The sequence below is a fragment of the Urocampus carinirostris genome, chromosome 11, assembly GCF_059441175.1.
Source record: "Urocampus carinirostris isolate Australia breed hairy pipefish chromosome 11, RoL_Ucar_1.0, whole genome shotgun sequence".
Classification (NCBI taxonomy): domain Eukaryota; kingdom Metazoa; phylum Chordata; class Actinopteri; order Syngnathiformes; family Syngnathidae; genus Urocampus; species Urocampus carinirostris.
In genome coordinates, this window is record NC_142359.1 from 29112849 (window position 1) to 29127949 (window position 15101).

The 15101-nt window shown below is 41.1% G+C and overlaps 1 protein-coding gene across 3 annotated transcripts in view; it reads right to left on the reverse strand.

The window, feature by feature from the left end:
• Positions 1–43: 43 nt before the first annotated feature.
• Positions 44–15101, reverse strand: part of phka1a (phosphorylase kinase, alpha 1a (muscle)) — a 34948-nt gene continuing 19890 nt past the window's right edge. Inside the window, exons 22-34 of one of the 3 annotated variants that reach the window (XM_088348242.1) lie at positions 12721–12874; positions 12454–12612; positions 12259–12388; positions 9942–10043; positions 9757–9872; positions 8245–8269; positions 7979–8052; positions 7745–7774; positions 5518–5562; positions 5256–5417; positions 5136–5189; positions 2499–2699; positions 44–2429 (exon numbers count right to left, since the gene is read on the reverse strand). In XM_088348242.1, coding sequence (XP_088204368.1) covers positions 2256–2429; positions 2499–2699; positions 5136–5189; positions 5256–5417; positions 5518–5562; positions 7745–7774; positions 7979–8052; positions 8245–8269; positions 9757–9872; positions 9942–10043; positions 12259–12388; positions 12454–12612; positions 12721–12874 — 1426 coding nt within the window. In that variant the 3' untranslated portion in view covers positions 44–2255. Of the gene's footprint in view, positions 2430–2498; positions 2700–5135; positions 5190–5255; positions 5418–5517; positions 5563–7744; positions 7775–7978; positions 8053–8233; positions 8270–9756; positions 9873–9941; positions 10044–12258; positions 12389–12453; positions 12613–12720; positions 12875–15101 lie in introns of all 3 variants that reach the window. The other 2 variants (XM_088348239.1, XM_088348241.1) reach the window with 2 other exon arrangements.

Below are 15101 nucleotides of genomic sequence, written 5' to 3' on the forward strand. Positions count from 1 at the left end.
TCCTTATGTTGTCCGTCTCTGCTTCAGGAAAGAGAAACGTTCGAGTGGTCACAATATTTATTTTAAGGCCTCACAACATGAATGCAAACTCTCTAGATAGCAGCTATATGGTTTTCTACCAAATGTTCTTAATACAGTATTTTCACAACCATAAGGCGCACCGTACTAAAAGCGCAGTCTCATTGTGTCCCATTTAACACACAATAAGGCACACCATGTTATTACACTTCACCCTTGAACGCTCAGTGTGTTCTCTACTAAGTCCATTTTACAACAACACACACACACAAGCATACAAGTGTGCATATTTACTTAAACAGATCGGAAGTTTGCTTGTGCTTTTAATTGAGTACCGATGACAGTGATAACTTTTTTTCCAAATAATAAAGCAATAGGAAATAGGTAAAACATGGTAAAACACACAAGTAAGACAAGCACAAAAATTAAGCACAAACTAAATGTTTTTTTCCCCCCACCGTTAGTCGTCTTTAATCAAACCCATCTAAGTCCTAATCCTCTGTTTCTAAATTGATGACAAATGTACATCAAACACACTGAGTTCACTTTCTTCACTTCACAGTTACCTTTCGTGCCTTGAGCCTTCTCAGAAATGCTGCCTGCTTTTGCAAGTGCTTGTTTAGCAGTAACAACAGGAACATTAGCCCAAGCATTCATGATCCGCCCGGGATGAGAGTAGACTCAGAGTTCCTTTACTTCACTTGTTTTTCCGTCTGTGAAGACTTTCGCAGACGAGTTGCCACGATATTGCTGATTAGTGCCATTGGCAGACAGTTTTTAGAGATGGTTAAAGTTGTGTTAATCACTTGTTTGGGATTATGTGATCATTCAAGATGGCTTCATTGATTGCGTGGCGTATTCTTGTGTTCTCCCGTTGATATTAAATATTTGCGGATACACAGAAACACCAATGGGCTGGTACATGGAAAGTGATGCATGCTAAAAAGATACTGTACAGCATGCCGACTAAGGGAATCGACGAAAAGTAGTGTAGTGATTGCAACTCCAGCACTTTCACAGTTGATAATGGTCTGGCACCAGTCTTGTACTTTGCCAATGATCACTAGCAAAATTTGTGGATGGCGTATAGATTCAGTTTAACGGTGATAGTGATGCTTGAAAATAAACACAAAGTTCTGCACAACGCATATAACTGTTCTTGATATACAATCGGGAGGTTTGATATACGAGATGGGAGGTAACAAACGCATGAAAATTATAATCTCCGAATCCGACTGAAACAGGATAGGGCGAATTTTAGCAATGTTGCGAAGATAGAAAAAAGCTCTTCTGGTAATACTCTTAACATTGTTTGAAAGGACAGATTGGGGTCAAATATGACACTTAAAGTTTTGACTGAGTCACTCTGGGTGATATTACATTTGTCAATGTTCAGAGCAGTTTTTGAAAACAAGTCACGGCATTTAGATGGACCAATAACTAATATTTCGGTCTTTTCAAAGTTAAGGCGCAAGAAGTTGAGTGACATCTATTCTTTTATCTCAGTGAGGCAGGCCTCCAAATTCCCACAATTTATTGTGGCAGATTCCTTCATCAGAAGATACAGTTGAGTGTCATCTGCGTAGCAATGGAAACTGATATTATACTTGTGAATAATATCACTTAATGGAAGCATGTAAATGCTGAAAAGAAGGGGGCCAAGTACTGAACCCTGCGGAACACGACAGGTAACACTAAAGAGCTCAGATGTCATTTCACCCTATTTAACAAAGTGCGTCCTATCTGAGAGGGAGGATCTGAACCATAAAAGGACGGTTCCTGAGAGACAAATCCATTTTTCCAACCATTCTAGTACGATATTCTCGTATTACTACATCTGCCTTACAGCAGCTCACAGGGTGCAACGTACTTTAGGGGCCTGTGCACATTTTAAAGTTGTGAAAATACAATACTATGAAAAAAATATGGAAGCCAACTTCATTCACTTCCCTTTTCCTCCCTCAACAGGCATAATGAAAGTGTGTTGTCAAGCTTCACACACAAGCATAAAAACAACAAGACTGTCACAGCTTTCAAACCCTAGTTAAAAAAAGGTTACTGGCACTACATTCGAAACTGTTAATAGTGAACATTGACCTAAGGGCACTTTTATTAAGACATTTGAGTTTTTAACATATTTTATAAGAGTTTGAGGAGTGTAATTTCTCCATTGAGGCACTTGTGCATCTTTATTGAAGAGCTCTTGAATAAATAAAAGCTGAAGAGTGCCAATTGGGTCACTGGACTGCGCATGAGCCACTGGGAAGAAAGTCCTGCACGTACACCGCCACCGCCTTAGTCAGGTAGGTCATGCTTCCGAAGCGTCCACTAGGGGCGCTGTCGTACAGTAGCCTGCACACTCCGGTGGCTGGGTCTCGCTCTAGCATGTGCTCCTCGGCCCCCAGGTCTCTCTGGAGATAAGAAGGTAAGAGTTTTTTCAGAAGGGTCGTTCCGGGGGTAAACGCCCTTCACCTCCGTACCTGATCTTTACAGAACATGTCGTTGGCGAGCTGCACTATCTTCTCTGCATGGATTATGGAGCCGATGCTAGGGATATCCACGTCTGAGAGCATAGTGAGCACTAAGATGGCCTCAACCAGCAGTTGCCTGTACTCGGGCTGTGGGACCCGGTTCAGCACCGTCTCAACGTGGAGTGAGAACTTGATCTCGCCAGGGGTCATCTGGGGATCGTTCACAAAGGCCATATCAGGCTTAAAAATTTGACTTTGTATTCATCCTCTTAAATTGTTTCTAATAAAACAGCCTTGAGAGACAAAAGCGGACGGCTTGTAATTCCTGCTTTCACTTCAATTAAACAGTTCTCAAAAACTATAAGAGGAAGGTAAATGCTTCACAAAATACTGCCACTTTAAAGTGTGACTCTTCTATTTAAGACACCTAAATGTCTCATCTCTCATTTCAATAGCCGTTCCGCTTATCCTCATTAGGGTCGCGGGGGGGCTGGAGCCCATCCCAGCCATCTCCGGGCAGTGGGCAGGGGACACCCTGAACTGGTTGCCAGCCAGTCGCAAGGCACACAGGGACAGACAGCTCATTCGCTCATTCACACCTAGGGACAATTTAGACCGGCCAATTCACCTGAAATGCATGTTTTTGGAACGTGGGAGGAAACCGGAGTGCCCGGAGGAAACCCACGCAAGCACGGGGAGAACATACAAACTCCGCACAGGAAGTCTGGAGCTGGATTTGAACCCACGACAGGTTCCCGAGACATGAACTGTGCCGCACAAGCGCTAACCACTGCGCCGCCGTGCTGCCCTACACCTAAATGTGTTTTTTTAAAATAAACAAATAGACTTTTCAAAAGGCAGCACGGCGGCGCAGTGGTTAGCGCTTGTGCGGCACAGTTCATGTCATGGGAACCTGTCGTGGGTTCAAATCCAGCTCCAGACTTCCTGTGCGGAGTTTGTATGTTCTCCCCGTGCTTGCATGGGTTTCCTCCGGGCACTCCGGTTTCCTCCCACGTTCCAAAAACATGCATTTCAGGTGAATTGGCCGGTCCAAATTGTCCCTAGGCGTGAATGAGCGTCTGAGTTGTCTGTCCCTGTGTGCCCTGAGATTGGCTGGCAACCAGTTCAGGGTGTCCCCTGCCCACTGCCCGGAGATGGCTGGGATGGGCTCCAGCCCCCCCGCGACCCTAACGAGGATAAGCGGTACGGCTAATGAGATGAGATGAGATGAGACTTTTCAAAATAATTTCGTAGAGCTGAAAATACTTACAGAGTCATCAACACAGTCCAGAAAACCATTGGCTGCTTTCTGAGGTTACAAAATTAACAAGGACTACTCTCACACTGGCCACCAACTCTTTGAACGACTGCCCTATGGCAGACGCAACAGGTCCCTTAAACAGAGACCAACAGGCTCAGATACAGTTTTTTTCCAGGGCCATCATCACCCTAAACAAACACACAAGACTGAGAAGCAAAAACTAATCAATGTATTTATACATATATATATATATATATATATATATATATATATATATATATTGAGTATGTAACAAAAGTGAGTACACCCCTCACAGAGCTGGGGGATATTTAAGATCTTGTGCTTCTCCACCTCCGGCTTGAGGATCCCCCAAAGATGTTCTATTGGATTTAGATCCGGAGACATGTTTGGCCAGTCGATTCCCTTTACCCTTAACCCCTTTAGAAAAGCCTTGGTCATCTTAGAAGTGTATTTGGCGTCATTTTCAGGCTGGAACATTGCTCTGCGACACAGTTTCTGGAGGGAAGTGGTCATTCTCTACTCCAGTTTTTTACAGTGTATCCCTGAGTTTGTGTTTCCCCAAATGAAATCCTACTCCCCAATTCCAGTTGCACTCTTTCAGCCCCAAACCATGACATTCCCTTTACAATAAACATAATTTTTCATCTGCTCAATAGGATGTTTTTTCTTCTTTTTTTAAAAGCCAACAATAAATAGCATTGCCTCCATATTCAAGGTTAATAGGTACCATAACTACCAGTTTTAAGAGAATTTATATTTGTATTTTTTGTAGCTTACAAGGCGCACCTCAAAACCCCAAATTTGCCAGAATTTCACGAAAACAGTATATCAAACAAGAAAAGCATAATTACACTGAAATGCTACTACATATGGTGACCAATTATGAATGTATCAATTAATGTTAGTAGTTGAAACAGATTTCATAATGTTAGTCTGTTCTACGCAATGTTTTTTTTTCTTTTTAAAGTTGTTCTTTATGCAAACCCTAACTTACAGAAGTTTTTTGATTTGAAGCGCTTTATTTTCCGGCACGCCTATATATGAATATTGTTTGACAAACAATGTTTTTTCTGAAGATGAGCCTTATAATCAAGGGCTCCTTATTGTCCGGAAAACATGGTAGTTTTTTTAAAATTACAAATTTGTTTTCATAAGCAAGAATTCTGCATTAGAAATCAAAGAAATATTATTCATTAACATTTACCCAGTTACGGTAACTACGTGGGCAAGATAAAACATGTTGGTACCTGGATAAAGGTTTATGAACAATATTTTTTTGTTTTGTATTGCATGATTGTTGCTAAAATTAAAAAAACAAAAATTTAACTATCGTGTAGTACAAGGACATAGCACAAGTGACTTACCTCTCTGGTAGTGGAAGACGGGAGGACGTATCCCTCGATGGACAGACCGTGACACTGGGAGACAATGCAAAAGACATGAGCCCGCACTTTTATCTGACTCTAAAATGTTCACCCACTCACTTTCTGCAAAATCTTCCAGACTTTCTGGTAGAAACCGACAGGGACGCGGTTGAGCGAGCCATCCAGGCGCCTCCTGCGGAGCCATTGGCCGTGTCTCGTATCCTTGCCGACTGAAGCGCCCTCCGGGATGTCCAGTGACTCAATGGAGGGGAGTCTGTACCTCTGATTTGGCAAAGCAGAATCAAAATCAGCTTTTTCAACCGACTGAATTTTCTTTTTCTCCAAATTGACAGGCACCCAAAAACGGGACATATACTGTTACCCCTGACTCGATGTTGCTGATGTCCAGTGACTGAGATCGGTCACTCTGGTAAGGAGATGCAGAAAGCACAATAGCATAAAATCCATCTGCATGTGCCAATAAGCAAGCTAACAAAGAGACTTAAGGGAGATGATGAGAGGAATTCAGATCACACACGCTATGACATTCCTGTAAAACGGTCATTGATTTTGAACCTGTACAGTGGCATGTTCACGTCACAAGATCATCAGGACTGGCAAAGATCATTCTCTAGAGCAGTCTGATGGGGCAGAAGGCGAGGAAAACAGAAAAAGAACAGGGCTGACAACATCAAGGAATGGACTCGCAGCAACTTTGCCACAACACAGACTCAAGTCAGGAACCATCTGCAGTGAAAAGAGCTGCTTTACCCAAGCAGTAAAGGGATGCATAGAACTATAAGAATGAACAGGTGAAACAACTAAACTCCTTGGGGTAGGAGTGAGATTGGACCGGTATCTGTGGGGAGCCTTGTGGGTTTGTCATTTCTGGGGCGGATGGTCGTCCCCATGGCATTGCTCTGGACTCCAAGGCCAGTCCTCTGGCTGGCACTTCTGCTGGAGCAGGGGATGGCATGCCTTGGTGCTATCAGGGCCTTAGGGACTTGTTTGGGGGAGTAGGAGGTAGTGTCTCTCTATTCGGCCTTGGATGAACCCCCTTTTAAAATCAGTTGGTTGCCTGCTAGGCTATCAACCACACCAGCACCTACCATAATTCAGGAGTGTAATCCCCCTGTGCCCAAGATTATTTATACAACAGATGATGGTGTTCTTGATTAACATTCTGTATCTGTTAATCTCAATGTCATTCCCTTTTTAGTTTCTGAAGATAGGCACTGACCCTGGTAAAACTTAGTCTAGTGAAAGAACGTTGACTGGCAAACCAGGGGAAGAACTCATGCATGCCAGACCCATTACCACACACCCCAAATATTTTCTGCCTTTTTTGAAGCGGGATGGTTGTGCCTTTTTCAGAACGCAGAGTTGATGGGGATGTATCGCACTGCTACATCAGCCTTTCAACTCTTCTGGTTTCCTGACTACTGGAGTCTGTCAGGAGTAAAAAATACGGTGCAATGATGCTATGAGAAGTTACCATGCATCAGAAACACTGAGCACCTAAAGAGGAGTTCTAACAGCATCCAGTTGTTATTAAGAATGTGTAGTTCCTCTAGGTTGCTCTACTAGTGTGCAGGAACGTCACTAGTGGCTCCCAAAGACATCCATTTCAGTTAAATGACAGCACCTAGCAAAGTGCTAGCCAATGTCATTTGCTCCTGACTTATTATTCTAACATTGATTTCCTTGACAAGGTATCAGGAATTCTTGAAAGTGATAATTTGTTGTCCATGAGGAAGTTGTGGGAAAGGGCAAGCTTTCGACTCTTTGTTTACCAAATCCGTGCTACAGGCCAGAACCAAATGGTAGTAAACCAAGGCATCGAAAGGCTCCCTTTTTATTTTAAAATTTTTAGCGCCTTTTTCAGAACGCTGAATTGATGCAGATGGATCTCACAACTACATCTGCCTTTCACTATTTCTCAGTTCCTGACTACTTGTCTTTGCTAAAAGTCGAAAATACAAGGGAATGACCAAAGTTCAATGAGGATATACAGTATATACGGAAGTTGTTTTACACATCCACCGCTGCAGACAGGGTCAAATGGTAATGAACTGCAGCGTCAAAAGGCTACTTTTTTGTGTGCCTTTTGGGGGAATTTTTCACACTGCTACATCTGCTTTTCCCCTCTTCCGATTTCATGACTACTTGTTTCTAATAGCAGTTGAAAATATGTCAGACGGGCCTAAGTTCTATGACGATATATACAGAAGTATACAGCGGCATCAAAAGGCTCAATTTTTATGCTTTTTATCTTGTGCCTGAGTTGATGGTGAAGTAATAGATTGCTACATCTGTTTCCACCTCTTCTGCTTTCTTGACTACTTTTGTCTGCTAGGAGTCGAAAATATGCAGGAATGGCCAAAGTTTTACAAGGAAATCTAGGAATTCACACAAACACACACACACACACACACACACACACACAAAGGTGAAATGATGCAGTTGGAAAAGATTATGTAACAAAAACACTGATGAGCTCCTAGAAAAAAAATCAAAATCTTCTTTCTACTACAAGGTTATGATAGCAAAGTGGAAAAAGCAAGCAAAGGAAACAGCGCAGGCTTCTGTGGCAGCTGAGCGGTTATCACCTTGCAAGCAGACGTTGAGCTTTGGTCTGACTGTGAAGGAGAAAACACATCTCAGAGACTACTCCAAATTATACTGACCAACACAAAGAAAAAGTCTTAGGACAATTCATGAGCGGATAAGTCGAGTATTTGAAAGAAGGCTTTCACACTTCTGTCGCTATGTTTCATCAGTAGAATGTGTCCCAATACTTTTGCTTATTTTGGCGAGTTCAAGCCCTTTGTATGACTGGTCACCTTGGCTGCGTCTGTCAAAGACATCCTGCGATCCGTCTGCAACAAAAACAACCTATGACATGCTTCTCCATATCCTTGACCATGAAAAGGAAGCAAAAAGTATGCCGACATTACAGAACTGCACCAGGTTTTGATCGTGATTTTTTTCTTTTCAGCAAGCATCATTTCCACGATGAGAATTATTATCATTATTTTCCCCCAATCTCTTGCCCCAACTAAAGATGGTGGATTATCACCAGAGTGTTACATTGTCACCTGACTGGGACCCCTCAGAGACATCCTGTGTTCCAGCTGCAAAGGAAGAACAAGTGGGAATGCTGAAACGGAGACAACGGAAAGGGTTCTAATGTGTCAAAAAGGTGTCGGAAGGAGATGGAGAGAAAATTTCTGGATCAGCGGGTACGTTTACATGCAGCCGATAATCCGTTTGAAAACGGAATGTTCATTCACGTCGCTCATCAAATTCAACAAAGTACTGTGCTTGTTTGCTCCATGGTTCAAAAGTGAATTTATATCCTGCATTTTTACAAGATTTGCTCATACACAGCTAGCCAAAAGCATAGACTTACATATGGATGGATACAACAGTGGCACCCACTATCCACTTAGGGATTCACCTGTGGCATTATGTCGGTGTGCCAAAACAAAACGAAACACGTTTTGGATTTATTTTTATATGTTGCTACGCATTACAAAATACCTAAATATGTACCTAAACAAACATAAACCCCCAAGATATTAATAAAATGTTCTATTGACTTCAGATTTTTTGGATCTTTCTTCAAGCTCAATACTGGACTAGATTCAAGCCACCACCATAATACAGTGATACATTTTGAGGGATTTATCTGTGAAATTGTAAAATAGAGAAAAATATGCGCAAAATTATCTGCTACTGCCAGATTGTTCTACTAAGATTTATTTGCTTATCGTACAAGTAACCTCAAACGGTGAATGTTTCCGAGTACCAGAACATTTCTTCCCAAACGAACTAAATCGAAATGAATTGTATACATACCCAACCACTCCAAAACACCCAAAATATTAATAGTGTACCTAAACAACAATAATTACTTAGATGTGTTGATAAAAAAGATTAAAAAATACCACGGTGAAGATAAAAATGGTAAACAACTGTAATGCATGTACTTACTGGACCTTTGAGCAGCGGTTGTTCTCACTGTTTTACCTTTTCCTTTCCCTTATCACTAACTTTCTTGGGACCCATTACTATCACAAAAATGTCAATAAAACACTTTAAATCACAATCAATTCTCCTGTGCTGCTGGACTTACGACCTCTCTCAAAATGATGGGGCTAAAACAGCAGAGTGCCACTCATCTCACTTGGTCATGTGTTTGGCTGTGTTTGGGTTTGTCCGGGTTTGTTCAAGTTCCGATTTTTTGTTGGAATACAGAAGGAAAAATGACTCAAATTTTTGCGTCAAATTATCGTATTTCGCAAAAATTTCCTTTTTCAATACAATTGTTTTTCTTATTTCCGTCCTCTAATCACGAACTTCCTTGGGACCAATTATTTACTACAACAAAACCACAATCAATTCCGACGATCTCTCTTGAAATGATGCTGCCTGACCGGGCTAGAGTGTCTGAGATGGCTGCTCATCTCTCTAAGCTATGTTCGAGTTCTGATTTTTTTATTCGAACATCAACAGCAAATATTAGTAGATATTTTGGGTCTAATATTAATTTGTTTTAAGACCGAGGTATTGTTTTTAACTGCAAAACGCTAACACCAATGCTAGGTTAACGTCCTACCATCTTCATGTCACTCTTGAGCTTGCTGATTCCTGCCCTCTCGCTCTTAGTGGCCCCCACGTTCCCGAGGTGGTGGATGGAGATGGCCGGACTTACGCCGCTGTCCACGTCTCGCACTGCGTGATGAAAAAGTAAAAATACGTCAGGGAGGACTAGAAACGAAGCAGACGGAAGGTCGAGATTACCGCTGCGTTCCACGCCGAACTCCTTCCCGCTCAGGATGTGGTGCAGAAGGTTTTTCAGCTCCGATGGGCTCAGATTCATCAGGCTTTCAGTGGCTTCTTCACCTACAGCACATAGTGTATGTCAAACTCCAAATCTGCCCCGCCACATAATTTTAGTAAAGTCATATTTATTTGTATAGCCCATTATTACAAGGACTTTCAAAGGGCTGCACAGATCACAGACCGTTGCAAACTACAGACTATTATGACAGCATCCCCTGATCTAAAACCTACACCAGGGCAAGGAAAAACTCAAAAACCTCAACATGAGGAAAATGAAGAACCCTCGAGAAGGGACCGCACATGAGGTAATCCCCCTTGCAGGCTGCATTATGTTGCATGTTGCATTAACAAACAATACAATTAATAATAAAATATAAAATAATTGAAGTATAATATAAAATTAAAAAAACAAAACAAATAAAAAGGATGATCAGGTTTCGATGGATGTAGCATTACCAAACAATACACATAAGCAGAAATTTAAACAGTTTCACTAAGGTTGCAGATCAAATCTCAGATGCCAGAGCATTCCACAGCACTGGGGCCCAAATGGAGAACGCTCTTGATCCAGCAGATTTCCTCTTGCCTCTTGGGATCACTAGTAGACCAGCATTTTCAGCCCGTGCAACAATGTTCAGAGAAGCACAAGAGAAACCTGAGCCACAATGACCTCCAGTTTTAAATATGTCCCCTGGATTTTGGCAAAGCACCCGTCGTAGCTGCATTTGCTGACTAACATTAATCAACCAGAGAACATTGAGGAAACCATCTTATTTTACTAATAAGAAAAGTCACGGAGGTGCTGTTTAAAGCAATACAAAAAATACAAAATCTAAAAAAATAGCACCTTGGTGGCTTTTCAGAAGTTTAAAGAAGCTTTAGCACCTTTTTATAAAATATATGAAATCTAACAGTAAAGTGACCAGGTTCAGGTAAAAATTTTCATTAAACAAATAAATAAAAAGCAAAATGACATTTAAATCGTTCAATTAATAATTAAAAAAAAATGTATTTTCCGGAATAAAGTGTGCATCTAAAAACCTCAATTTGGCCAGAAATGTGAAGGTGCGTCTTATAACCATTAGACCATATCTAGATCATTACACAGTGGATGAGTGGTTTGCATGTCTGCGTTATGGTTCTGAGGTCATGGGTTCAAATCCAGCTACCAGTCTTTCTGTGCGGAGTTTGCATATTCTCCCCATGCTTGTGTGGGTTTCCTCCGGGCACTACGGTTTTTCCGGATTTCAAGTTAAATGGCCGGTCCAAATTGTCCCTAGGTCAAGTCAAGTAATGTTTATTTATATAGCCCTTAATCACAAAGAGTCTCAAAGGGCTGCACAGATCAAAGACTATAAACGTATGAGTGGTTGTTTATCTCTGTGTGCCCTGCTAATGGCTGGCAACCGATACATAGATAGCTGGGATGGGCTCGAGCACCCTCGCGACCCTACTCGGGATAGGCGGTTATTATCACGCTACTTTTTCCTCACCGTGCAAGGAACACTGATTTGCACAGTGCAGTCTTTCCAACTCTTAGCCAATCAATGTGAGAGAATGAAGAAAACAGAAAGTCTTTTCAACAAAATACTTTACATGGCATTTTACATACGTATATATATATTAAACAGAGATATTATTGATGCACAGGTGAAAAAGTAGAGATACTGTTTCCTCTATCAGAATGCACTATGCAAATCAGTGTTGTGGCATCATGAAATAAATGTGTTTCTAAGGTTCTAATACCTTTTCATATGAGATTATGGGTTGGAGCTCTCACAGTCACTACTGGGGTAATGTGTTTCAAAATTATGTACCCATACACACGGAAGCTTTTACTAAACTATCAATTAGATGCGTATTATAGTCTGGTGCCCCTTAAGTATGAAAAATAAATGACAGCACTTTTTGGGGAAGTGCGCCTTATCGTGCCGATAATACAGTAGTGCTTGTGTGCAGAGTTAATTAAACTGTAGTAGAAATAAATACAATTGTTGTCCTGTGCAAGTGAATTGCACAGTTGATTAACATTACAAGAAATACAATTTAAATTAAGCAAAAACCCGTCAATAAAATCTGCATCCCTAAATCATAATTTAATTGTAAACCTTCAATAGACCCCAGCCCTCCAGCTAAGGAACACTTTTAATTTGTTTTTTCTACAATGTTTCCCCTGAGCTAAAAGGAGTTTCACACACCTGCCCCTAGAAGTATATTATAAAGTATCAAATAGAGTTTAATACTTAGAATACGACCAAAGTGTAAAATTCTGTACCAGAACAATTAAGTGACTGGGCCAGCTCTGTAGCCATGACCTGGATGATGAGCCCAATGCGGAGGCGAAACATCTCGCTGAAGAGGTTGGGCTGCGTCCTGATGCTCATTGCCAAGTACACCATGATCTCCTGTGAGGCAAGAAGACCTCAGTGAATTAGGGTAGGGGGGCCTCGCAGAGAGGTTTTGGACTCACCTGTGTGAGGATGGCCACACTGATGTTGTCATCACTGGCCTCGTCGATGATGGACGCCAAATGGTCCAGAGGGATGGGGGCCGTGATGGTTTTCTCTCTGGGTTCCGGGGGGAGGCCCACAGTCAGGTGCTTCTGGTGGGCCAGCAAATCTGAGCAGGCCTGTATGGGAGTTTCATTATTTAACTATTCCTCAGATGTGTGCTAACGCAATAAAATATTTTTTGGCACCATCTTGTGGCATGCTATTCAACTGAAGGTGAATCGTACCGAGTCCAGTTCCTCCACTTTCTTCCTGAGCACGCCCGAGATCATCCGGATAAGGCCCCAATGTTTCAGGTGGCCGGCTTTCTCGTAAAGGTCGCTAAGCAGTGAACGCACCGTCGCGCCTTTGCCGTGCAAACCCGTGTCCCAGTCCATGCCCCTGCACCAGTTACAAGGAACCAGTGAGCGTAATACAAAAATTGTAGATATGTACTCATGTCAAGAGTATTGTGAAGGACATTTTCTACCCTCTGGTAGACAGTTTAGGCATCTAGAACTAATAGAATGAAAAACAGCTTTCGATCTAGGCAACAATCACACTCAACACTGTAAAATGAGACACCAGTTGCCATGCTTGGACAAGAATGAGCAATACTGTCGAGGAATGATTCAGTTCTATTTTTGTAAATTTGTTTTTATTTTATATTACTTATTTTTATACAATTACCATTATTATTTTACACTGTGATAATTTATCTTATAAATGTTCTTGCACCATTAGATGGCCCTTTCTAATTTTGTTATACATTTGACATGTTAAGATGACAAAAACTCCTATTCTGTTCCATAAAATAGATATACAGTAGACCTCCTGGATATGGCGATCCCACCTTAAGACATTTTCACCTTACAGGCAACTTTGTCCACTATAGACCTCAGCAAAAAGTCACATCTCCAAAATGCCCGTCTACTATTGGTCGACGTCATATAAAATGTTGGTCATGGTATCATGAAAATGTCATATGCTATTGGCTCAACTCCTTCCCACAATAACTTGGTTTTCAGTTAAGAATCTCGTGTGTTTTGTACAGACCAGGGGTTGGCAACCTATGACACGCGTGCCAGTAGTGGCACGCTAGCGCACGGCAAAATGATAATGATTATAATTTAAAAATGCGCATTTTTACCTGAAATATAGACATTTTCACTTGCGTGCCGTGTTATTTAGAGGCTTTACGGTAGAGCCCCTTCTCTGCTCTGTGTATGAGTGTGTGTCTGCGCTGAGGAGAGGTGAGATCCGTGTTTTAACCCAGCCAACGAAACACACGAGCGTGATAAATGAATGAATCATGACAGCTCCTCGAGCGAAAACATCTCGTTCTTTCCAGCCAGCATGGACAGACGAATGAGGCTTTGTGCAAAAAATGACCGTTGTGTTTTGTGCATTATGCGTCGAGAGCATTGTACCGTGCACAGCAAGTGTTAAACGTCATTACGAGACAAAACATAAACATGAATTCAAGGATGAGTCTGACATGGCGGAGACATTAAAACACGCAGTGTCCAGGTACGGCAAACAAACACAGACCCAAAATACTTTGTCACTGCTAAAAATACCACCACTAAAGCAAGCTATCACATTGCTCACTGCATAGCAAAGCACAGAAAACCATTTACTGATGGCGAATATTTTAAAGAAGCGTGTGTGTGCGTGTATGCGTGTGTACGTGCGCGTGCCTTCTGCGTTGCTGCTGTTATTTCAAGTTTTGATATTTTCTGCGACAAGATATCATTGATGAATGGTATGGTAGCTGTCCATAGCACTTGTTTTTTTTCATTGTAGTTCATTGTCAATGAAGAATAGTTGATTCTGGTTAAATTCTTGTGGCAAAAATTTGAAATCATGGATGGCTACAGGCCTTTCCACTTGTTATTCAAATTCATTTTTAGTTGACAAACAAGAATAGTGGAAGATAAATTGGTCATTTATACACTTGTGTGCCGCGAGACCTTGTCTAGTGTGCCGCTGGAATTTGCCCAATTTTATCTTTCTAAAAAATCAGGCCATCATTCAGTATTTTTGCAATCTTCAGACATATGTGTCTATCCCTCTTTATACGGCAATTTCACTTTGCAATCCCCGCCTCACAACAGATTCATGTCATACCCTACTGTATTTTTTCGACTTTTGGTGGCACACTTTGACTGAGCTCAGGTTTCCTACAGCTTAAGGCAATTTGAGACTTTTTAAGACTCTTGTTAATGCTTTTTGAAATCAAATTCAAGAATAAGTCGACAAAAAACACAATTGAAACAAAATAAAAAACACAAAATGCAATTTTGGTCCAGTTGAAAACTTTACATCTGAAAAAGAGCACTCTCCAAAGTTTTAGTCGTGGAAAAGAATAAATAAAAAGGAGTTTACTGTACATTAAGGATCCTAAAACAGGCAGATAACTTTTAGTTCCAAAGGGTTTTTCTGCTACATTCATGAAGCATTTTTATCATTAAGCATTATAGATTACTTTTTCATTAAATCTTTATAGTTCGAACAAATATAAATCTTATTAATGTGTCCACATTTCAAAACTTTCGAAAATTGGATTCAAGACATTTTAATGCCAATTAAGGCCTTATTTTTAGAATGAAGAATTAAATGCTTTTAA